The 25,970-nt window shown below is 43.5% G+C and overlaps 1 protein-coding gene across 1 annotated transcript; it reads left to right on the forward strand.

Annotated features, from left to right (window-relative positions):
- Nucleotides 1-19: 19 nt before the first annotated feature.
- Nucleotides 20-22,701, forward strand: RAE1 (ribonucleic acid export 1). The gene is made up of 12 exons (XM_003787723.3): nucleotides 20-189; nucleotides 3,574-3,670; nucleotides 4,225-4,329; nucleotides 6,437-6,529; nucleotides 9,863-9,949; nucleotides 11,006-11,092; nucleotides 11,210-11,281; nucleotides 12,188-12,295; nucleotides 17,833-17,939; nucleotides 18,024-18,099; nucleotides 18,680-18,874; nucleotides 22,246-22,701. The coding sequence occupies exons 2-12, from the start codon at nucleotides 3,581-3,583 to the stop codon at nucleotides 22,330-22,332; spliced, it is 1,107 nt and encodes a 368-aa protein (XP_003787771.1). The 5' UTR covers nucleotides 20-189; nucleotides 3,574-3,580; the 3' UTR covers nucleotides 22,333-22,701.
- The last annotated feature ends 3,269 nt before the right edge of the window (nucleotides 22,702-25,970 follow it).

Genomic DNA, 25,970 nt, shown 5'->3' on the forward strand with positions numbered 1-25,970 from the left:
AGTGGCTTCGGGCCCCACGCGCACCGTCTCTGTGGTAGTTAGGGCAGTTTCCATCACTGGAGTGAAGGCACCTCCGACTCCTGGGATCCCTGCTGGCGCCACCGGTCTTCTCCGCGCTGGAGCAGCTCCATAGGCTCTCCAGTGCTCTCCAGTCCCTGCTGCCACTTCCCGCCCGGGTGCGACTCACAGGTAGGCCCCGTCCCCACGGTACCTGCCGCCATGGCGCCTGCGGAGGCCTGGTCCCTTCCTTGGGGAGCGCCTCGCTGCGAGATGCTGAAGCGCGAACCGGGCTGTTGACCGAACTTCTTCAGTGGCCCCTGGAAACGAAGTCAGAGCTGAAGGGACGTTAGGAGGTCACTTAGGGTCCAACCAGCCGTTTTCCTTGTGGGGAAACTGAGGCCCCGGGAAGGACCACACTGAGTTAATAGCGATGTCTGTCGCCTCTGTCTTCCGCTTTACATGTGTGGCTTGTCAGACACCTATCACTTTCTCGGAGAAGCCTTTCTGCAGAACAGCATCCTCTTTATTCTCTCCCATGTCAGCCTGCTTCGTGTCCTTAGCAGCACTTAGCACTCTCTGAAACTGTTTGCTTCGGCCTTCCCCAGCCAAGTATGTATTGCATATGTATATGTATATGTATATGTGTACAGTTGTACAGGCAATACTTCTCCGGGTAAGTGTTTTTTAAATACCAGCAGCTCTGGGCCAGTCATTGTGCCATGGGACCAAAAGCACATTTAGAAAAGAACCCAGGCAGGTCCCTGCCCTCTTGTAACAAAATTTAGATGAATTTGAGAAATTTTATGTAGTTGCATAAACATCACAGCAGTGCAGTTTTAAAACATTTACATCACCCCAAAAGAGTTCGGAGGAGGCAACTTTGAACTGCCATCTGAAGGGGCAAGGTGTGTGGGACGGGAAGGAGGCAAATCATCCCAGGCTGAAGGAACTATGGGCGATAACGCTCCAAGGCACAAAGGAGGGGCTGGAGTGCGGGGAAGAGGAAGAGTGAGAGATTAGGTCGAATTGGTTCTGCAGGTTCTTGTGCCTTCTGAGCTTTTTGAAGCCTCCCAGTGCTCAGCATAACACGTGGTCCACATGGGCTGATTAACAGGTGAATGCCACTTGTCTACCATGTTCTTTTCCCTAAGTTCATCCCTGCTGTTAGAAATGGTCTTTGCCTACTTGAAGGTTGAAGAAAGGGAATGGAATGGAAGTAACATTTGTTACAAATTGATAGTGTTTTAGGCACTGTGTGGAACTTTGCAAAGTAAATGTTAGTGTCCCTATTTTACAGATGAGAAAATCAAGGCTAACTAACTTGTCCAAAACCCTGTTGCTAGCTCCTGGATCTGACTGTGAAAGGCTTGTCGTTCCTTTGTTCATTCATACAGTTAACTAGTGTTTCAAGTACATTTGAGGGCAGACGTGTAGTTGGCAAGCACCATGGCTTCTCACAGAGTTGCTTTCTGATATATGAATGTGCTTTTAGCTGTTTGCTCTGACCTTTTCTTCTGCACTTGCTTATTTTTTATGAAGCTGGGGAAACTTAATGCCTTCCCAAATTTCTTGCAGTTTCTCCATTCAGTGTTGGTGAAGATGCTACACTTGTTAGCAAGTATAGCTGTCAGCTATTAGACCCCTTTTGGAGAGGTAAATGCTACTGCAGACTTCTGTGTGTACAAATTTGCTAACTGGTAACAATTAGAATGTGGCATCAATGTATGTGGATCATCAGGGAGTTATAATACATAGACTTTCTCCTTAGAAGGAAAAAAGAGGAGAAAGTTGTTTGTTGCCCCCACTATGTGATAGACATTGCAGCTTCTGCATAATCTGATTTGATCCTCAGAGCAGCCCAGGAAAAAGTATTGATTTTTCTCAGTCTGTGGAGCAGGAAAATGAGGCCTGAAGAGATTAGAGTCCCATTCCTTGTGAGTGGTAGAGGCCATATTCAAACCCTCATGGGCCTGCTAGACCATGATACTCAAGAAAAAACTCAGGATAGGAGAAATTCTTACTGGCTAGACATCTGCAATATAATGCAGATGCTTTGGTACTCTCTCTAGCAGACTAAAGTGGATTACTTTCTAAAATTTACCCTCAGGCGGTACCTGTGGCTCAGTGAGTAGGTCGCTGGCCCCATATACTGAGGGTGGTGTGTTTGAACTCCGCCCTGGCCAGCTAAAACAGCAGTAACAACTGCAAGAAAAATAGCCGGGCGTTGTGGCGGTCACCTGTAGTCCTAGCTACTTGGGAGGCTGAGGCAAGAGAATTCGCCTAAGTTCAAGAGTTGGAGGTTGCTGTGAGCTGTGACTCCACGGCAGTTTCCCTAGGGTGACAAAGTGAGACTCTGCCTCAAAAAAAAAATTATCCTAGAGAGAAATTGCTGCCAGGACTAGTTATTCTAAGTAATTTCATACAGAGACATTGACCTAAAGCAGAATGCAGAAATTAGTAAGAAGTAGTAAATTCCCAGTAGTGTCCTCTGGTGTCCTAGAGACACTAACATCTACTTTGCAAAGTACTGCACATACAGTGCCTAAGGTAGAGAATGAGGACTTTCTGGCTCGGCGCCTGTGGCTCAAGTGGCTAAGGCACCAGCCACATACACCTAAGGTGGTGGGTTCGAATCCAGCCCAGGCCCACCAAACAACAATGATGGTTGCAGCCAAAAAATAGCCGGGCATTGTGGCGGGCACCTGTGGTCCCAGCTACTTGGGAGGCTGAGGCAGGAGACTTGCTTGAGCCCAGGAGTTGGAGGTTGCTGTGAGCTTTGATGCCATGGCACTCTACCCAGGCGGACAGCTTGAGGCTCTGTCTCCAAAAACAAACAAAAAAAAAGAGAATGAGGACTTTCTGTCTTGTTTACTGTTGCATTCTTCGTGTACTGCTTGGTGTCTCTATGTAAAGAATGAGTGAATTTATTTTTTAACTGTTAACTAAAAAAAAAAAATCTAATGCATTGATACAGGTTCATTAATGGTGGTAAAGTTACTATACTAATATAAGATTATTAATAGGGGAAACTGGATATGGATTGTATGGCAATTCAGCCATCTTTTATAATTTTCTGTAAACCTAAAACTGTTCTTTAAAAGTTTATTTTTAAAAAGCACTCTGCAGCCTGGTGTAGTGTCTTACATCTGTATTTTGGGAGGCCTAGGTGGGAGATCACTTGAGGTGAGGAGTTCATGATTATCTTGGGCAACATGGTAAGACCTTATCTCTAAAAAAAAAACTTAAAAAATTAGGCAAACATGATGGTGCACACCTGTAGTTCCAGCAACTTAAGAGGCTGAAGGAGGAGGATCTCTTGAGCTTAGGAGTTCAAGGTTGCAGTGAGCTGTATTAATAACAGTGCATTCCAAGAAGACCCTGTCTCTAAGAAAATTTAAAAAGTTTAAAAAGCTCTCTGCTTATGGTTTATTTAGATCTCTTCTAAAGAGAAGCCTGGCATCAAGCCATTTAGAATATTTCCCTTATGTGACTTAATTTATTTTTACACTGCCTTGCAGTAATATTTATTACTTAAGAAACAACCTGTCCTTAACATTCTCTATTTATTTTTAGGGCCAAAATGAGTCTGTTTGGAACAACCTCAGGTTTTGGAACTGGTGGGACCAGCATGTTTGGCAGCACAACTACAGATAACCACAATCCTATGAAGGTACCACATAAAGCTTCACAGGGAGAGTTCAGGCAAGACTTTCTCACACCAAGGACAGCAAGGGAACCCAGGATGGCTTGGGAGCCTTCCTTGAAGTGAAAGCTCTGAAACTTCATCTAGCCCAGCTTTCTCAAACATTGGAGCATAGGAAATGTTTTCCCTAGACTAGCGTCCTGGTCCTCTTGACCTGGCAGATCTCCAGAATTATCCAAATTGTTTGTTAATGCTGCATATTCCTAGGGCCTAGCCCAGGACTGTTGAATCTGAATTTCCATGGTTGGGAAGAAGGGAGAATAGTTGATAACTACAGTTAAGCTCTGGGGCAGAGTGACCTTGTGGAGCCTTATTTAGAAAATGAGGCCAAGGCCATTTATTTAGAGTTTTAGTTCCTGTCCTGGCAGCGCCATTATCACTGGCTTGTGTGTTTCTGCTCTTTTTGATCAAAGTAAGAGAGGTCTAATTCAGTTAGTTCTTGAGATGATTAGTGAGAGAGAAAGCAATTTTGAATTAAATTGTGATTAAGCATACATTTTAATATTGACTTTTTCCTCCAGGATATTGAAGTAACATCTTCTCCTGATGATAGCATTGGCTGTCTGTCTTTTAGCCCACCAACCTTGCCAGGAAACTTTCTTATTGCAGGCTCATGGGCTAATGATGTAAGTGCTCCTTAAATGCATGTTTTATGAAGCGTATCTCTTGTGCAGGCAAGCCTAGCTTTAGTGCCATTTTTTCCCAAGTCAGTGAATCAGAGTTAAGATTTATTCATAGCCTTTTTAAAGAAATCAATTTAGAGGGTCTAAACCCTTCTGAATGGCAGACATCACTGATTTTGTTAGGAAACCACAACCATTTGATTGCTTAGAAATTTTTACTGTAGAATTCTTATTGTGTCGAAATGTATTCCCAAATCAGATGTAGTGTTCAGCAAGAGAGAATGCTATCCGTGGTGACCCACCAAAACGAATTTTCTTGGCATCCTCAAAGTGTTCTCCAGGCATGTTAAACTTTTCAACTTTAGATAATATAAATCCTTTATAAACATTGTACATTTCTCTTGTGTAGGAAAAAGGACAAAATATTATAGTGTAAAAAAGAAACATAAAAACTGGTAGAAAAGGGCAGAACCTGTGGCTCAAATGAGTAGGACGTCAGCCCCATATATTGGAGGCGGCGGGTTCAGGCCTGGCCCTGGCCAAAAAACTGGTAGAAAAATAGAGGATGTAAAGAGGTACTTCAGAAAATAAACTTATTCTGGGGTGGCACCTGTGGCTCAAAGGCGCCAGCCCCATATGCTGGAGGTGGCAGGTTCAAACCCAGCCCCGGCCAAAAACTGCAAAAAAATAATAAATAAATAAATAAACTTATTCCATCACATAGGTAAACACAGATTTACATGATAAATTCTTTTTCTATCAAATTAATGAAAATTAAGTTTAAAAGAATAATACGGTACCAGCAAGGATAAGCTGGAACTTCACCTGTACTGCTGCTCGGTGTGTTGGTTGGTTGAACTCTTACGAGGATAACAGGCAACATTTATCAGAGATCATTAAGTTTATATACCCTTTGTGTCAATGATTCACCTTCTGGGACTTCAGGAAATCTGTAATATAGTTTATATACATTATCTAAATTAAATTAGTCTTTATGACAACTAAAGCACTTTGAATACATTGTGATGGCTATTTTATGAATCAGGATGCTGAGGCCTCAGGAAGTAAAATAACTGGCCGTGAGTCACTTGTCTGGCAGTGCAGGAGGCAGAAGCCAGCACAGTCACGCTCGTGGTCTGTGCTCCTAGCCACTGCCTAGTATTGCTTCTCATAAAAACATATTCCTAGAGAAAGTTTTGAAAATTATATCCAATAGTAAAGTCAATTTGTGGTATGCAAATTTGGGGGGAAAGATTCAAACTGGTCTGCAGCAGGGAGGCAGGGCCTGTTGGAGGAGGAGGAGAGAACAGAGGGAGGAATGTTGTCAAGGTTGAACAAGTTTGATTTTTACATATAGTTTCTGGAAATACCAGTTAATTTGCTGCTAAAAATGTTAGAATGTTTAAAGACAATAGACTAATGATGCAGGTGAAAGAAGTGAATATGCCGTGTAGTTTAGTGTTTTCAAAAAAATACCTGCACATGAAAAGGAGATTGAGCACACAGAGCTGATAGCCATGCTTGTCTTTGGTGGAATTAGGGCGATTTTTATTTTCTTGTCATATTTAGAAAATTTATAATCTGGAAAAATTATAGTAGAACCTCCATGGTTGACCACCCCCTACAGTTAATCTAATTTTCATAGACCAGATAGGCACCAGTACTGTAGGCCTGGTTCCTTATGTTGTTCTCCTTTGTATGTTGACCACTTTGTTACAGTTCCTTGAGTGGTCAACTTACAGAGGTTCTACCCTGTATAGAAACTTGAAGTATTCAGAGAGGTAAGTTTTCACGTTGGTCTCTCTTGACTGTCTTAATGGTAGTGAGTAAGTGATATCTGCTTTAGAAGACAGGTATCTTACAGATATGATGGGGAAAATCTTTGCAATTTTAGATGTAAGAGGTAGAATTTGTGTTTTTAAATAGCTTGGGAAGAGAAAAGCAGCTGGTTGGCATATTTTTTCAATTACTTTGTTCTTAAAGGTAGATGATTAGGTCAATCTGAGAGATCTATGCATAGTTAAATTGTACCCCATTAATTATAAGGTGTTAAATGCAACTAGTACTTTGCAAATTGGTTCATCTGCATTAATTTGTTTTGTTACCACAGGTTCGCTGCTGGGAAGTTCAAGACAGTGGACAAACCATTCCAAAAGCCCAGCAGATGCACACGGGGCCTGTGCTAGATGTCTGCTGGAGTGACGTATGTTTCACTCCATTTCTAATGTTCTTGTTTACTTGAAGTACAGTGTTATTCCAGTATTAAATAATAAGCTGAACATCATTTAGCATGGATGTATCCACACTGTAGGGATTATAAATTTTTAAATGTAAATATAATTATTGATGTTTTTAATGTTAGCTTTACTTAGGTGCTCCCTCTGAAATTAAATTTTGTGTGTGTGATTGATGAGAGTTTAATGATAAAGGGACCATTTACAAAGAAGGCCAGGTGAAGCGCCTAGGGCAAGTGTGCAGCCTCCTAGCTGGGCTGCCTTGGCCTGGCCTTGAGGAGCCTGAAGATTAAGGTCCCTGCCCGTCTCCTCCCTCTTCTGCCACTGTGATGGAGAAATGGTTTTTCTTTATGTCCTGACAGCAAAGAAAAGCAAGCTTCAAGACAGCTTCTCTTCTGATGCTCATTTAACTCATTCAGAACCCATCTCTCCAGCTTTTTTATCTTGCTGATTTGGTTCAAATGGTCCCATAGTCTTGGAACAGTAATGTCAAACTTTGCTACTAATTCACTCATAATTTGGGATTCCATTACCTACTGCTTTAAGATCATCATTATTCACCTTGGTCTCAGGTTGCCCATCTGGCTCATTTTCAAGGGTAAAATCACCAGAACAGGACTTCCTAAACAGTTGACAGAACTCTGCATTCGTTAACCACGTCCTTCCTTTGAGCTGTCTGTCTTGCATTGGTTCCATGACAACTCATAATTAAAAAATAACAAATTTTTGAGTTATCCATAGTTTCACAAAAATTGCTCAAAAAAATTTTTGGAAGGTAATCACAAGCCAAAGCAGGCATTTGAAAGAATGGGGATGTACCTTCACAATAAAAATAAAACAAGAAGTGTCAGAAATACCAACTATCAAATTTAGTACTTAAGGAAATTGGGCATTTCATACTAAATAACCAAATACAAAGTTTGGGAGGGATTCTGTGAATGCTTTACAGAAGAGATAAGAATTGAACTGAATCATAAAATGAGAAAAGTAAACCATACACTTAAAGCTTGTTAGCATTGTCTCATCCAGTATAAGCCTCGGTTCAAATTCAGCTCCATCTCTTACAACCTTTTGACTTTGCCAAGTTAATTATCAGGCATCTCTTGTATGCTAAGCCCTGGGGATAGGAAGTCAGGGTAGGTAAACAAATCTATGCTCACAGACTCAAGACCTCTCAGCACAGACAAATATAGAAACAAATAAGGATTACAGTTGGTGGAAAGTTGTGACAACTAGATTAAATCTACGTAGAGTCACAAAGTGGCTAAGGGGCTCACTTCCTTGAGCGAGCACAAGTGGAGTGACAGAGCCTAAGCCCAGACCTTTCTGACTCAAACCCGGAGGAACTTTGCAGGAAGGTATGTGCTAGCCTAGGGGTGGAGCCACAGCTGGGAGTGAAAACCAAATAGTAGAGGCACTAACCCCCAAACTTACCTTGGGGCATGAAAGCCAAACTTGGTGGAAGTAAATCTTCAATACTTTAAGGGCAGGGTTGAAGCCATAGGGCCTAATCGCGTAAAAACGTTTCTCTCCCCTGTTTTTTGTTAGCTTCTGCTCTGTGTCTGCCATCCTCTGGGAACTGGCCCACTCCACTCCACAGTGCCGAACACAGATGGTGGGCCTGGTATTATGAGTTGGGGAGGCCAGCGTTCCACTCAGGCTCAAGGCAACTCACTCCATACTTGATACCTTTCTTTGGCTGTTTTGAAGGATTTATAGAATTATCTTTGTAACTTTAATAGAGTGAGGAGCAGGTTTTATGTCTTCTTTCAAATGAAATGATATCACAGGAAGAAAGTTTTGCTAGGGGAAGACAGTGGTAAATCTTTTGACTGTGAAACTAAATGTGAAAATACTCTAGCCCAGGGGTCAGCACCTAAGCCAAATCTGACCCAGTGTCTATTTTTGGAAATAAATTTTGTTAGAATACAGCACACTTGTTCATATGTGTAAGGTACCTGGCTGCTTTCCAGCATAGTGACAGATAAGACCTGCCTTTGAGTTGCATGTGCAAATGTTTTAAAAACTATTACACAATGAGTACTAATTTTTTTTTTTTTTTTTTGAGACAGAGCCTCAAGCTGTCCCCCTGGGTAGAGTGCCGTGGCATTACAGCTCACAGCAACCTCCAACTCCTGGGCTCAAGCGAGTCTCCTGCCTCCGCCTCCCAAGTAGCTGGGACCACAGGCGCCCGCCACAACGCCCGGCTATTTTTTGGTTGCAGCCATCATTGTTGTTTGGCGGGTCCGGGCTGGGGATTCGAACCCGCCACCTTAGGTGTACGTGGCTGGCGCCTTAGCCGGTTGAGCTATAGGCGCCGAGCCATGAGTACTAATTTTTAAAACTGTTCTTCAGTTTAGATAGGACCAATGAGTATTGTAAATTTTATTGCATGTATTTTAAAAGTATTATTAGACATGGAACTGTACAAAAGTAATAATGATTACAGGTGTATGTGTATAGAGAAAGAGAGAAAGTAAGTGTCAAAATGTTTACAATTGGTGAATCTAGGTGTAGTGTACATGGGAGTTTATTGTATTATTTTACAACTTTTCTTATCAAAATAAAAAATTTTAAAAGTGGCTAAGTGTTGCCTCAAAGAGGAGCACTAGGATTAGGGTTACTAGAGTCACTTTTCACTAAGTTGTGATTTTTGATTTTTTAAAAATCCTGCTTCTGGGCTACGTCTTACACAAAACAGTAAGTTGGTAATAACAGTAATAAAACACAGAGATTGGGAGTGATGGCTCAAGTGCTCTGAGAGGATACCTTGAGGTCAGGAGTTCTAGGTGGCACTACATTCCAGCCTGGGTGGCAGCAAGAGACCCATCTCTTAAAGAAAAAAAAAAAAAAGGTCAGGCATGGTGACTCATACCTGTAATTCCAGCACGCTGGGAGGCTAGCACAGGTGGATTGCTTAAGCTCACTAGTTTGAGACCAGCCTGAACAAGAGTGAAACTCTGTCTCTAAAAAATAGCCCAGTGTTGTAGCAAGTGCCTGTAGTCCCAGCTACTTAGAAGGCTGACACAAGAGAATTACTTGAACCCAAGAGTTTGAGGTTGCTATGAGCTGTGATGCCGTGCCACTCCACTGGGGGCAAGAAAGTAAGACTCTGTCTCAAAAAAAAAAAAAAAGTTAAATTAAGCTGAAATGTGTTTTTTGCATGACACTGTAGTTGACAATATACTGGAAAAATTAAAATTACAAAACAAAGTTTGCTTCAGTATGTTGAACCTAATATCTAAATATAGAGAGAGATTTAATTTTTCTTACAATGCAAAATTTTCTACATTTTATTTTAGGATGGGAGCAAAGTATTTACAGCATCGTGTGATAAAACTGCTAAAATGTGGGATCTCAACAGTAATCAAGCAATACAGATTGCACAGGTAACTAAGAGGCTGACGAGACTGGGAGGCAGGACTGTGATGATTCCTTAATTATATTTATTAGTAATTCTCTGTTGTAGGAAATGCAGTTTGACTTGATCAAATTAATTAAACTTAATATTAAATTAAATTTTATATAGCAGAAACATCTTTAACACAAAAGTGACACAAGTTTTACAACCATTCTCATTCTTACTAGTATTTCAGATTGCTTTGTCATGGGTCTTCCATATATGTGTAGCTGGCATCATAAGGAGTTAATGACATTAAAAGCTGTAAAAGAGGGCAGCACCTGTGGCTCAAATGAGTAGGGCGCTAGCCCCATATGCCCGAGGTGGAGGGTTCAAACCCAGCCCAGGCCAAAAAAAAAAGCTGTAAAAGATAAATGTTACAGGTGGTCTTTGATGTTCCTGTGTTTGACACTCCACCACGTGTGCATGGCTTGCCTTCTGCCAACTATCTTTGGTCATTTAGGAAGGGTTTATTGAACGACTGCTATTTGTCAGGCACTTAACTGGGGTTAGGAAATACAGCAGTGAGGAAGGACGACACTGCCACACACCCCTGGGGTTTATAGTCTACTCAGGGACATCAGGCAGGTTCTTGTGTGAAGAACGCTAAGAGAAGGCACAAGTCACAAAGGTAAGAGAACTTAGGACCAGAGGGTACAGCCTGGCTGGGGCTTCAGGAAGAGCTGCTTGACACGTTTTCACATTCTTGAGATCACAGTCTGTGTACCCGAAGCATCTCCTTGATCTCTTAGTTCATGTCACCTTAGTAAACAAAATGGTAAAGTTCTCTTCTAGTTGTTTATGGATATCTCCCGAGAGAAGGGTAGTTTGACTCTTATGTATTAGTTATAGGTAAAAATCAGATATGTTCCTATTAAATTGAATATTTTGGTCATAGAGAAACACTGATATCCTTTGGTATTTGTTTGGTGTGATCTCAATATTTAAATTAGTTCCCTTCTCTTTGAATTTTCAGAACTAAAACTATTTAGTTAGTACCTTGTTACATTTACCTTGACCTGTTTTATTCTTGTCTTGTTGAAAGCATGATGCTCCCGTTAAAACCATACATTGGATCAAAGCTCCAAACTACAGCTGTGTGATGACTGGAAGCTGGGATAAGACTTTAAAGGTATAATGTGTGCTGAGGTATTATCTGGCCCAGCTGTGCTCGGCATTTATTTTACACCATTTGAGCATCAGCTCTGAATGGTCACTTTCTGCCTTCTCTTTTATTTGTTGCTTTTAGTTTTGGGATACTCGGTCATCAAATCCTATGATGGTTTTGCAACTCCCTGAAAGGTGTTACTGTGCTGATGTGGTAAGGAATTTCAACTTAATATATATTATTTCGTTTTAAAAGACAAAGTCACTTTAGGAATAGGAATAGATATGCCCAACATAGTTCAGATTGCCTCAGCCATCTGAGATTTTTGTGTTGCATTTATTCCAGAATTATTAAAAATTGGGGGTCTGGTTTTTTGATCACTTGTTTGATCATATGTAGCCAGCTGTGTACTATCCCTAGTGTGATATTTATTGTGGACAGTAGGAAAACTAGCAGTAACTTTGTGGTGTGGTACCACATTAGGTCTTTAGGACCCTCTCTAAGGGAGATAGAAACTGAAGAATGAACTTGCCCTGTTCATTTATTCCTAAGTCTTAAAGTTTTGTACCAGCTGGCCCAGTAATTCCATTTTAAAGAATTTATCATGAGAAAAATAATCAAAGATGCAAATTGTCTTTATTTTATATGTATAATATAGTTAAACATTGGTTCGTTAGAGGGAATGGTAAATGGCTGCCTCTAGTCTGTGACATGGGCTCACAAAAGTTTGAGTAAAGGACAGGGATTATACAGAAGCACACACACAGACACAATGCTCAGGGGAAGGACGGGAAGAAAATATACTATGTTAGCAGTTATAGTATATTTGGAGAGGCAGTATAGGTGATCTTTATTTCTTTTTAGTTTCTAAGTATACTTTCTAAGTATTCACATATTTTCCAGTTAATTTTACAAAACAAGTCTTCAAAAAATATATTAAGGTTCTACTTTCAACTTCTGTTTCTCTAGGTTTTTGTACAGTGTGTAGATATCATGGGATTATTAAACTTTGAAAATTCAGACTTAATTTTGTGATTAAAAAATCAATCTAATATGTGTGTATAAAAAAAACCACGTTCCTTCATTTGAAGCATGTTTCTCCTTTCCTCCATTCCCTAGATATACCCTATGGCTGTGGTGGCAACTGCAGAGAGGGGCCTAATTGTATATCAATTAGAGAATCAACCTTCTGAGTTCAGGAGGATAGAATCTCCACTGAAACATCAGGTGAGTCTAAGTCAACTGAAGAAGCATATGTTTAGACTAACATAGTGGCCACACCTACAGTTGTAGCATTTTGGGAGGCCAAGGCCAGAGGATCACTTGAGGCCAGGAGTTTGAGACTAGCTGAGCACAACATAGTGAGACCCCATCTCTACAAAAACTTTTTAAAAAACTATCCCAGGCATGGTGGTGCACTCTGTTAGTCCTAGCTACCGGAAAGGCTGAGGCAGGAGAATTGCTTGAGCTAGGGAGCTATCATGATACCACCACTAGGTGACAGAGATTGAAAAGAATTTTTAAAAGAAGCATGTATTTGGCTGGGTGTGGTGACTCACACCTGTAATCCCAGCACTTGGAAGGTTGAGGCAGGATTGCCCTAGGTTCATGGGTTCAAGACCAGCCTGAGCAAGAGCAAGACCCCATCTCAAAAAAATAGCCAGGTGTGACAGGGGCCCATATTCCTGCTACTCAGGAGGCTCAGGCAAGAGGATCACTTAAGCCTAAGAGTTTGAGGTTGCTGTGAGCTGTGATACCACGGCACTCTACCTAGAGTGACAAAGTTAGACTCTGTCTCAAAAAAAACAAAAAACAGTTATTTAGCACCTGTTACATGCACGGTTGTGCTCACATATGGAATACAGTTGTACTTAGAAAAACCTGTATTTTCAAAAGGGGTAAATTTAAGTATGCAAACACAAATATTTAGTGAATAAAAACTACCCATCCCTGGATGAACTTTCTGTGTTATCTGTCCTCTCCAAAGAAGCCCCTGGATAGCTGAGCACTGCTGAATTTTATGTACCGAGGGGAAACTTTGTCTTTGCCCTCCTGAGGCTCACTGAAAATCCACTAATAAAAAGCAGATTATATAAGAACAAAAATAAACGGCTAGATGGTTGATGATTTTTTGTCATCTTGAGATTACAAAAGAGATAAATAGGTGTTTAGAGCAATTGAGGTATGGGAGGGGCGACTAGGAGGCCTGAGTAGCTGATGTGGTCTTGTTATGCAGATGAAACCGCATAGGTAGCAGCCCTCAGAGAGAAGAGGGTAAATGTTTCCTTCAGACCTTCTCTCGCTCCAGCGCTCCAGCGCTCTTGACTCTATCCTAGATCTGGATGAGGGAGGGCCAGAGAGAAAGCCTGGCCACCACATGCATATTTTCTCTGTTGATACAGAGCTCCTCCACAAAAGACAGGTTTTCAGTTATTCTTGTATTTCTAGCCCTTCCAAATAACCATCTTGAAATATGTTAAAGAAGTATATTTTGTGGTGAAATATTTTGGTTTCCTTCAGAATGAAATTGCACATTTGGGTGAATTGGTTCCATTGTAAATTTCTAGCCACCTCCTTCAACTCTGCCTTCATCACATGCTGGTGGTTACTGGGATTTTCTCTTCCCTGCTCTTACCGCAAGGCTGCTGGGCCTTTTTCATGCTTGCTACACTCTACCTCCTTTAGCCTGTGTCTCAGCAGATCGGATGAGCTGCTGCTCAGGAACAAAGACCCTGATGGTTGGGAGCTACTCATCTTTCTCCTGCTAGATCTAGAAACCTACCTGTGTCTCCTTCTCTGCCTTTCCTTCCTTAGGTGGAGGCTTCTCGGAGGCCAGTTTTGTGGTGAGACCCGGCCCTCCAGCCTTCTCTGGAACCTTATGCAGATTATCACCTCTCCCCTGTATCTTCATCTCTTGTACTTCTTAGTACTTGCCATTAGCACTAAGACATGCTCAGGTATAGTTCATCCTAGAAAATCAACCTCCCTTGACCGCCCTCCCCCATCCTCCTCTTATACTGCCTGGGTTCCTGTTTCCCTTTACAGTCAGGCATCTTGCGTGACCGGTCTTTGTTTCTTATGTCCCTGTCATTCCTCACCTACCCTGTTACTCCACTGAAATTATCGGCAGGACCACCAATGGCTTTCTAATTCCAGTGAACACTAATCAGCTGGCCTCTTCCTGTAACAGGGCCCCATTCACCACTGTTAATGTGTTCTAAAATGTTTCCCAGCTTCTGTGATGCCAGCCTCTTCCCCCCACCTCTCTGACTGCCACTTTGTTTTCCTTGCTGGTTCTTTGCTAAGTATGGAGATTCCTTAGATGTGTGCCTGAGGCCTCCACCTTCTCACACATAACCTGATCTCCCATCCATTGTAGTTGCTCACTTACACCCTGTGGACTGGAGACCTGGATCCCCAACAGATCTCATGTGACTCAGAACTCCTGACAGTTTGTGTGTGTCTTTCAGACAGCTCAGTCACACACCAAACTCAAGCCTCCTGACAGTTTGTGTGTGTCTTTCAGACAGCTCAGTCACACACCAAGCTCAAGACTCCTGACAGTTTGTGTGTGTCTTTCAGACAGCTCAGTCACACACCAAGCTCAAGACTCCTGACAGTTTGTGTGTGTCTTTCAGACAGCTCAGTCCACACCAAGCTCAAGACTCCTGACAGTTTGTGTGTGTCTTTCAGACAGCTCAGTCCACACCAAGCTCAAGACTCCTGACAGTTTGTGTGTGTCTTCAGACAGCTCAGTCACACACCAAGCTCAAGACTACTTTCTACAGCTCTTTACTAAAACGTTACCCTCTCATCAGGATGCTTCCTGGTCACTGTCCCGTATACCACATATTTTATATCTATGTATGTAGGCAACATATGTACATACTAAATATTTTACTAATTTTGTCTTGTTTTGCCTACTAGAATATGAGCTCCATGAGAGCAGAGGTGGTGGTTTGTAGTTTTGCTGCCTCATTGCCAGCACCTGGAACTGGACTGACGTATAGAAGGTGCTCTGCTGAGCGAATGGTTGATCACCCCACTCTCCACTACCAGCCCCAGCTTATTCCTCCCAACATGCCCCTCATCCTGTTAAATGAGATGGCTGTCTGCTTTGCTGGGATGGCCAGAAAGCTAGAAGTCGTCCTTATTCACCTCTCCCTCCTTTTATGAAGGTATCAGTCTTCTATCTTGTCAGTCATCAGGCTCTCTCTCACTTCCTCTCAATAGGTGTTTTGGAATCTCTTCATTTTTCTCCCTCCCTCCCTTTTGCCACATCTAATCCAAATCTCCTTAGCCAGTACTTAGATCAAAACTTCATGACATCTTGGCAGGGATTTCATGGATGTGACACCAAAAGTGAGAATAGGCAAGTGAAGCTGTTTCACACTGAAAACCTGCAAAGCAAAGGAAACAGCAGAGTGAGGAAGCAACCTGTCGAGCAGGAGAAATATTTGGAAACTATTCTGACAAGGGGTTAATTTCCACAATGTATAAGAAACTACTGTAACTCAAAAACAAACTAATGACCCAATTAAAAAATAGATTAGAAGCTTGAATGGACATTTCTCCAAAGAAAATATACAGATGGCCAGCAGGTATATGAAAAAGTGATCAACATCACAGCTCAACAGGGAAATGCAAATAAAAACCACAGTGAGATATCAGCTTGCACTGACAGCACTGCTGTCATCACAAAGGCAAAAGATAACAAGGCAACAAATGTTGAGACCGGAGCCCTCATACACTGTTGGAGGGAATGCAGAATGGTGAAGCTCTTTGGGAAAACAGCATGGAGGCTCCTCAAAAAATTAATAGAACTACCTTATGACCTAGCGATCTCACTAGGGGTATTTATCCAAAAGAATTGAAATAGGGATCTTTTTCTGTGAGACACAATCTCACTTTCACCCGGGCTGCAGTAGCACCATCATAATAGACTGTAGCCTTGACTCTTAGGCACAAGTGATCCTTCTGCCTCAGTTTCCCAAGCAGCTGGGACTACAGGTGCCAGCATGCCACCACATTACACTAATCTTTCTCTCCTCTCTCCTCTCTTCTCTCTTTTGTAGAGATAGTGTTTTGTTTTGTTGCCTGGGCTGGTCTTGAGCTCCTGGCTTCAAGTGATCCTAAAGTGCTGGAAGTATGGGCATGAGCCACTGTGCCTGGCTAAAATTAGGATTGTGAAGAGATAGCTGCACTCTATTGTAGCATTATTCAAAATAGCCAAGTGAATGGGTAAAATAAAACCTCTCTGAGACCAGAAAAGAAGGAAATGTTGCCATTTCCGACAATCTGGCTGAATGTGAAGGATGCTGTTCTAAGTGAAATGAGCCACACATGGAAAGAAACTCGGTGAATCCAGATGTGTTGCATCTGTAAAGTCAAGCTTTTCATAGATGGAGAGTGGAATGGTAGACTGGGGAGTTGCTTATCAGTGGTATAACGTTCCACTTAAGCAAGATGAGAGAGTTCCAGAGATCTGCCAAACAAGATTGAAATTTTGTTAAGCAGGTGGATCTTGTGTTAATTGTTCTTACTACAGTCAAATTAAGAAAAGAAGCAAGCACTTAGATCTTGGCCCTCTGCAGTCTGTCCTCATAAGTACTGCAGGGGCTCATCTCCTAATGGCACCTCCAAGCTCTCTGAGAATCTTGCTTAATCCCTTCACTATTTCCTTTTCTTTCTGGGTGAATCCCAAACTTCTTGATAAAACCTGGTCTGGTCTGACTTTACTTCCTGCTACCTGTGCAGCCACCCTGGCCATTCAATTGTAGAGGACTGCCTTCAGTCTCTGCAGAGGGCAGCTGCATGTGGCTGTGCCATGTAAATGGCACCTCCTAATGGCGTGCAGTTCCTGGTCTGTGTGTCAAGTCCTGGGCTCTTCTGTTCTCCAAGAACTTTTAGACTTCTGTGTCTCTTTTATTTTTTCTACTCACAAAACGGGCTGGTTATTTAAAAAAATAATAATAAGGGGGAGGCAAGCAATAGACAGAGGATACAGTTTTCCTTTTTACTCAGGAATTTGCAATACCAGAAACTACCTTCTACCTTCATTTGCGTAGTGTGGGCCCCAGCTGTGATCCTGCCCCAGCTCCTCCTGAGTTCCTCACAGCCCCTGGGATGTAGTCAGGCTGTCACTTCTGGGAGGAGGAAGTGACCTTCGGGTAAAGTGCCATGTCTAGCTTGCAGGCAGCACATCTACGGTTTGGAAAGTATTGTCACATCCTCTGTCCTCCTCACCCTGCTTCCCTTTCTAGCTGGGGAAGTAGAGGCACAGAAGCACTGGGGACCTCCTGAGAGGTGCTCCCCTTGTGAGAGTGGTGCTGCATTGGAGCCTCCTTGCCCTGGGGGCTCTGGCGGAGTAAGTCCAGCGTTCAAGTAAGCCTGAGCAACATGGTGAGACTGGCTGTACAAAAAGATTTAAAAGTCAGCCAGGCATGGTGGCACATGCCTTAGTCCTACCTGTTGAGGGGTCTGTGGCGGGAGGATTACTTGAGCCCAGGAGTTCAAGGCTGAGCTATAATGATGCCACTGTACTCTAGCTTGGGCAATAGAAAAAGACCCTGCCTCAAAAAAAAAAAAGGAAAAAATTAGAAGGTAAAGCTTACTGGGGAATAAGGATAGCTTCTTTATCATAGTTGAGTGATATGCTTCTGTTTTTCTAAAACTCAAAAATTGGATAACAATTGTTTTCCTTCACATTAGTCATGAAATCTTATATCACATTGTGATAATGTCCTTTTTTCTTTTAACTATAGCATCGATGTGTAGCTATTTTTAAAGACAAACAGAATAAGCCAACTGGTTTTGCCCTGGGAAGTATTGAGGGAAGAGTTGCTATTCACTACATCAACCCCCCAAATCCGTAAGTGGGACTCAATCAGCTTGCATACTTGGACTTGAGACTTATTTGTAGAAAGGAAAACTTAGATGAGCCTTTGTTTTTCAGTGCCAAAGATAACTTTACCTTTAAATGTCATCGATCTAATGGAACCAACACTTCAGCTCCTCAAGACATCTATGCGGTATGTTTTTAGAAACTTTAACCTTGAAAATACATCTAGAAACTTGATGTGGAGGTGGCTGAGTAATTATGGGATCAGAAAAGATTAATCATTGAAGAGCTTACGTGTAATGTATTCATGTCTAGAGATAAGTGGCTTATGCTGTGGGCTTTGGTTTTCTGTTTTTATGAAACAGACTGACTTGATTCTCTTACCTGTCTCTGAATGCAAGCTTCAGTCTTTTGGGGAGAGCTTCTACCTCTCTGACAGTTTACACTTAGCGAAGACTGAGGAAGACTGAGAAAGTACTGTTTGCTCATAAAGAAACAAACAGGCATTGCCCTGAGCTGTGCTCCTCAGGTTTCCTTGCTGAATACACATGTTAACTTTTGCTGATGTTCTCATCACAAGAGATCTAGGTTCTGGGCTGGCAGCTCATTCAGCAAGTGTGGCTGGTTTCTCTTATAATCAGTGGGCAGCCAGCTCAAATGAAATGTGTGTGCACACTTTGTCTCCTAACGTAAAGAGAAAGCATCTGTTTACGAAACCTACCTCTCCCCCCTCTGCCGGGACTTCTCCTGGTGTGTATCCACCCTTGCAGGTAAATGGAATCGCATTCCATCCTGTTCATGGCACCCTTGCAACTGTGGGATCTGATGGTAGATTCAGCTTCTGGGACAAAGATGCCAGAACAAAACTAAAAACTTCAGAACAGTTGGATCAACCGATATCAGCTTGCTGCTTCAATCACAATGGAAACATATTTGCATATGCTTCCAGCTACGACTGGTCAAAGGTGAGAATTCCCAGGCCTGCTCCAGACTGACAGGTTGTTGTCACCTCCCTGTGAAGGGAGATCACAAGGCTCCTTGCTGGGTTGTGGGGATTCATTACAGCCTTTGGTCAGAGCCTGGCATACAGGAAATACCCAGTTAGTGTCAGCCATTCCAAGCTGCTATTCTGTTCCTGGGTACAGAAGTGAGGTCAAGCTGAAGGCTGGTACTTTGGGAGACTAATTCACATAGTGGTTGGGAGTGTGCAAGGGGCTGGTGGGGGAGTGAGCAGCTGGCAGGCTCATGGCTGCATTTTGTTTTTGGAGACAGAGTCTCTCTTTGTTACCCTTGAGTCCCATGGCATCATAGCTCACAGCAACCTCAAAATCTTGGGCTTAAGTGATTCTCTTGTCTCAGCCTCCCAAGTAGCTGGGACTATAGGTGCCTCCCACAATGCCCAGCTATTTTTATGGATGGAGTCTTGCTCTTGCTCAGGCTGGTTTCTTAACTCCTAAGCTCAGGTGACCCACCACACTCAGCCTCATGGTTGCATTTTTGAGGCTCCAGGAGCTGTGCTGAAGTGTGCAGCTCGGCTTCCTAGCCCAGACCCCTTGTGAGGTGTGTCTGCCGACTGGCCTGTGCTGCCCTGCCCTGACTGTTGGTTCTGAAGAACATGTCTTCAGAGACATGCTTGTTGTTTTCAACTTTCTTTTCCCAATTGTCTCTGCTTCCTAGACCTTTTCCTGCCACAGTGCCTTCACTCGTGGACAGGCATGTCCACTGCTGGCCCCTGCCAGGCATGCAATTCCCTTACACGCTCCCAGGTCCTTGATGCCGTTTTTCTCTCCCACCATCTTCTACCCCATCCATCAGCTCCTGCCTCTGTCCAAGTGCACAGGAAGCCAAGAGAAACCTGTTGCTCTACTGCTGAGCTCGTCTGAGAGTGGGTAGTAGCACCTGCTCTTTGTTCCCTGACCTCTGGCTCCTCAGTCCTGGAGCTGTACTCAGGAGTCTTGGCCATATCCTCCTTGTCCAGTGCAGGTGCTTCCCTCCCTGTGTCAGGCGTGTTGTCCATCCTGTCCTGCACAGAACTCTCCTCCCTCAGCTTCTCTGCATCTCTTTTCCTCGTTTCTTCCAGCTGCTGCTGGCCATCCTCCTTGAGGTCTTCTGAAGCCTCTCACCTATGGCCTTGTCCTGTCAGCCTAGGTGGTCCACGACTTTCCTCCCCCGTGCCTGGGATTCTCTAGGTCTTCATTCCTGAGGTCCAGGATCTACTCACAGAAGCCAGTGACTCTGGGCTCCTAACGTAGGACCTGGCCGTTCCCCTTTCTTTTTCAGGGTTTCCCAGTCTTCAAGAAGGAATGCATGCATCCCCCGAGATCCTTAAAACAGGGAGATCCTGCCCCTCCCACCCGTGGCCTCTTCCAACCCTGAAGGCAGCTGCTCCTGTATTCCTCTCTTTGGTACTTCCTTAGCACCTGCTTTTTTTCTTTAAGCAACTTTATTGCAGGACAGTGAAATGCAGTAAATTGGACATGTTTAAAGCGTAGAATTTGGTCAGTTTCAACATCCTCAAATACTCTTGAAACCATCACCACAGTCAGGTTCATCCCGCTCAAAGGTTTCCATGTGTATGCTATTCCCCCACCATGCATGGAACCACAGGTCTGTGTTCTGTCATTATAGATGAGCTTGCATTTTCCAGAATTCATATAATGGGGGGTCATACACTGTACATTTTCCCCCAGCTGTTTTTGCTCAGCTTACTGATTTTGAAGCTCACCTGTGTCATGGAGTACTGTGTTCCTTTTACTGCCAAGTTGTATTCCATGCTGTGGGGGTACCACCATTTGTCCATTTACCTGTGTAGCCATGCCCAGTTCTGCAGAGAGCGTGCACTGTTTCATCTGTGCCTGGCTCAAAGTGTGCATGGGGCCTGAGGCCCTGGTCTGTCATGGGACTTCACCCAGTCTCTTCATGTGCTCAGCCCAGCAGCTGTGTCAAAGTACTACATTTTATCTCAAATCACACTCAGGGCTTTGTGCATTGTAAGCCTTAAAAAACATGGTAGTAAATTGAAAGAATAAAATCTCACTGCTTTGAGTGCTGCTTGAAATTGACATAATCTTAATAATTTGTCAGTTTATAGTGGGTATTACAAAAATTATGGTCTTTTTAGTTGAAAGAAAAATTTTGCTTCAGGAATTTTTCATTGCTCTCAGTTCAAGGACAGTTAACTCTAGTATAAATTTGGGATCATGTATGATTAGTATTATTAGCTTGCAACTTGGACATAGCCATTCACAAAAGCTGCATGTCATATGTTATGATGGGAATCAGTGGTCATAGATGAGCCCCTCCAGGCTTCCTCTGGGCTGAAGGCAGAAGCCACAGTGCAAGGTGGAGCATGCCCAGTGCCTCCCACCCCACCCCCAACTCACCCCCCACCCCCCCACAGGCTTTGATCCCTTGCTTGCAGGCTCTTCCAGATTATCTTCCCTGACCACCGACTCGCCTTTCTTCTTAAAACTCAGATGTGGCTCAAGTGGCTAAGGCGCCAGCCACATACACCTAAGGTGGTGGGTTCGAATCCAGCCCGGGCCACCAAACAACGACGGCTGCAACCAAAAAATAGCCGGGCCTTGTGGTCCCAGCTACTTGGGAGGCTGAGGCAGGAGACTCGCTTGAGCCCAGGAGGTGGAGGTTGCTGTGAGCTGTGATGGCAGGGCACTCTACCCAGGGGAAAACCTGAAGCCCCGGCCCAAAAAAAAAAAAAAAAACTCAGATCTGGTCATCCCATTGACATGCTTCCTTTTCTTTGTGGGATAACGTCACAGGCCTTTCATGGCCCTTTATAGACTAGCCTCATGCTGATTAATTAATATTTTGGGCCCCTTTGCTATTACACAGTCCTTCATCCCCTCTAGCATGGGCACAATGCCATGGGGGCCCTTATCCATTTCTGTGCCAGCACTTCTGTGTGGACAGGTAATCCTGGACACTCATCCCGGTGACACAGGTTGGATGTCCTCTCCTCCATGAAACCCTCTCAAGTCAGAGCCAATCCTGACCAAGGGACCCCAGGATAGTCATTTTAGCATTAAAGGCATACTGTGTTAAGAAGGGACTCAGTACCAAAAAGAGAGACAAGGTCTCTCCCAGCAGGATGTTAATGACAGGCTTGCATGAGGTCCTTAGCCTTCTCTGAAGACTAAAGTTTTTTTTATACCATTTAACTTTTATTTCTGTCTTTGTTATTTAGCTTTGTTCTCCCCGCCTTCTGAGAGATTTGCTTCGAGCACATAGGCACAGAGCTTGACAGATAAACAGTGGCCACAGCATGCTGACTGGTGCTTTTAATAATAAGCTCATTGGCGTTTGTTTTCTTCTTTAGGGACATGAGTTTTATAATCCTCAAAAGAAAAATTACATTTTCCTGCGTAATGCAGCAGAAGAGCTAAAACCAAGGAATAAGAAGTAATGGCCTGAGACTTCTAGGTTGTCTGGAGTTGCTTTCTCTCCATGCTGCCTGGTCTCTGTAGGAATTTGGGTCCCAGCTTTGGCGAGTTGTCAGCCACGGACATGGATTTCAACCCTTGGAGAAAACGATGTCATTGTTCAGCAGTAGAGAGCCAGCCATCCTCGGCAGCTTGCTGCCTCTCCATTCCACTGCCTGTTGCAGAGCTTTTCTGTAACTCTAAGGGGATTGAAATTATTATAGAAGTTAGATTTTTGTGAACAAAGCCAGGTATTTTACAGTGCTTCATTCAGCAGTGTCTGTATTAGAGAAAATTAAAGACTGTCTGTGAACTCTGTACTGTATTTTGTAATAAAATGTTTTGAAGATTGCCTGCTGAGCTTCCTTGTCCTTCTCCCCCCTGCCCATCCTGTAAGCTCAGAAATGGTGATCTTGCTTGGTCATCAGCATTGGGATTTGAATCAGGATTTCAGGCACCCTTTGGGAAATGCAGAACTCTTGTACTTTAGGAGAAAGAGAATCCTGGGGTTCATACTGTGCAGAATGTCTTAGCTTCTCAAGTGGTGGCAGGCAGAGTTCAAGGGTGGTTTTCCCCTGCTTCCTTCATTCCCTTCTGTGGCTTCCCCAGTGTTTTCTGGCTCTGCTGTGCAGACTTCCTAGTGACCCTGAAGTGGGGACTGTTTCTTATACTGAGTGACAGGAGTTTTGTGATCTAGCTGTGCAAGGTTCAAGTGGGTGACACTTGGTGTGGCTTTCAAGTTGGAACCCAGGTCTCCTGTATGGGAATTGCTCTAAATGTGTGCACCCAATAGTGGTTATTGGGGTGTTGCTTTTTTATTTCATGTAGTTTAAAATTGCTGATTGGTAAGTATTCAAAATGAAATTCAACGTAATGTTTGACTTTTGAGTCTCTTGTATTTTTACCCTGTGATCCCAAATGCTGCTTATGCCTTTTGGGGCGGCGGGGGGGGGGGGGGGGGATGCTGTGTGAACTTTTGACTTGCTGAGTGTGAAATCCTGGTGGTAATGTAAGATGTGTTTGCTTACGCATATAAAGCAATGAAAATAAAATTTTTTACTGAAAGAGACTTCCTGAATTCAGCAGTTGAAATTCTTTGGTGGTTCACAAATGAATTTAGAAACCTGTTTCTTAGAGATAAAAAGGTTGTGCATGAGAAAAATCTGTATTTCAAGTTAACTGTTTACAACTAATTTTTCCCTTCCTTTTATGAATCAGGCATGTGGTTCAATGATCTGTACATATGAGAAGGTCTAGCAAGTACCAAAGACTGCTGTGAGGAGAGATTCAAGCTTGATCATCTCAGTAGCCAGCTTTCATTGGAGGTGGGAATAGACTTGTCAGCTTCAGCTGAGCTGGAGTTTCATTATTCTTATGAGCTGGTGACTGGTTCTGGTTGAAATATGACAAAACTAATGAGTCTAAAACCATGGGCCTTTTAGGGCGCTCTTTCTAGAATTGGGGCTCACTACCTCACCCAAGGGGTAATCTTTGTGATTGACAGATTGAAAACATTGGCCAAAATCCAAGGGTGGACTTGAGCTGCCAGCAACCAGGAGTTGGGAGCTCTTTGCTGCCCACCAGGTCATAGGCCCTCATAGCAGAGGCCAAGACTCATTTCTCTACCTCCCTCAACCTAATGCATAAAAGTATCCTACATGTTTGCTGATAATGGACCAGTAAACACATTCACTGAAATCATTACACTTTGTAAAATATTTACTTCCATGCTTCCTAAAATGTATATGGCATCCTCAAGGAACTCTTCATCTTAAACTTCATCATCCCTGCAGGCACCTGTATGGTAAGTTGCATGCAGTAGGTGCTCATTAAACATCGACAAATTTGATGGCATCTCCTAATTTAAAAGGATACCAGTATAATCTTGACTCTTCGTTTTAATAAATGTCATCTTCTACCGTTAAATATTTACTCCCTGTTAAAAACAGAGCTGCTCTTATTGAAAGTGGAATACAGGCAGTCCTCAAGTTACAAACAGGATAGGTTATGTAGGGTTGTTCTTAAATTGAATTTGTATGTAAGTCAGAACAGGTGCATTAACCTATTATTGCAGCAACTCCAAAGTGCCTGTCATACATCAGCTGGATGTTTGTAACTCGCGGACTTACTATTACAGCCTCCATTTGCAATTGCAAGTTGTGCATGAGTTGGATGTCTGTAACTTCAGGACTGCCTCTGTGTAAAGCATATGTACAAGACAAATTGTGCCCTTTCACTTACATTTTCCCAACATTGTATTATGAAAATTTTCAGGCTCGGCGCCTATAGCTCAACCGGCTAAGGCGCCAGCCACGTACACCTAAGGTGGCGGGTTCGAATCCCCAGCCCGGACCCGCCAAAACAACAATGACAGCTGCAACCAAAAAATAGCCGGGCCTTGTGGCGGGTGCCTGTGGTCCCAGCTACTTGGGAGGTAGAGGCAGGAGACTCGCTTGAGCCTAGGAGGTGGAGGTTGCTGTGAGCTGTGATGCCATGGCACTCTACCCAGGGGGACAGCTTGAGGCTCTGTCTCAAAAAAAAAAAAAAAAAAAAAATTTTCAAACACAAAGTTTTACAGTGAACACATGCCTGCCATCTGTCTACCACCTAGATTCTGCCTAAAATAATCAGCATTTCATCCGGTTTTTCCATTCAGTTTTTTTTTTTTTTTTTTTGAGACAGAGCCTCAAGCTATCCCCCTGGGTAGAGTGCCATGGCATCACAACTCACAGCAAACTCCAACTCGTGGGCTCAAGCGAATCTCCTGCCGCAGCTTCCCAAGTAGCTGGGACTACAGGCACCCGCCCCAACACCTGGCCATTTTTTGGTTGCAGCCATCATTGTTGTTTGGCGGGCCCGGGCTGGGGATTCGAACCCGCCACCTTAGGTGTATGTGGCTGGCGCCTTAGCCACTTGAGCCACAGGCGCCGAGCCTTTCCATTCAGTTTTGCCTGTTCCTTGATGTGATGCCACTTCCTCAGCAGCTGGATGTGGACACGGTCTGGCAGCCAGGATGAAGTAGAAAGGTGGTGCTGAGACCAGACGTCACACATTTGGGGCAGCATGCAGGAAAGTGCGCTTCTCTGCTCTTACCATTCTTATTCAGACCCTGTGTAGCTGGGGACAAATACTAGGAGTCGTGTGGCTGCCTGTGGTCCCCATCTGCCTGTGCCCAAGTGTGTATATGGCACTCACAAGCCTGCCTGTGAAAATCCTCTCTGTCAAGGGGGCCATCTGAACCCTGCCTTCCGCACCCCATCTTAGTCTTAATACTTCGTGCAGGAGGATCTTTTGGTAACAGATGATTTGGGGGGAGAAAAAAGGTGTGCCCCTGCCCAGTTTATTGGCAGCACACAATCTGAGGAAGGGACACTGACACCACAGCAGCAGTTTATACCTCCTAAAGTTATGCTCAGGGAACAGACATATCTCACTGGCACATTCTACTGAGGTGACACCATGCACGTTAGGGACTTGTGAGAGCACTTCTGCCATGTGAGACATCATTTGGGAAGCATTTCTTTTTCTCATTCAACCAAAATTTTAATCTGCTGTGAAGGAAGGTTTCTGTAGGAAGTGAGCTAGGTGCATGCACCTGAACACACAGGAATGTCTAAACCAG

Source organism: Otolemur garnettii, unplaced genomic scaffold (assembly GCF_000181295.1).
Source record: "Otolemur garnettii isolate 467f Iridium unplaced genomic scaffold, OtoGar3 scaffold00023, whole genome shotgun sequence".
Lineage (NCBI taxonomy): Eukaryota > Metazoa > Chordata > Mammalia > Primates > Galagidae > Otolemur > Otolemur garnettii.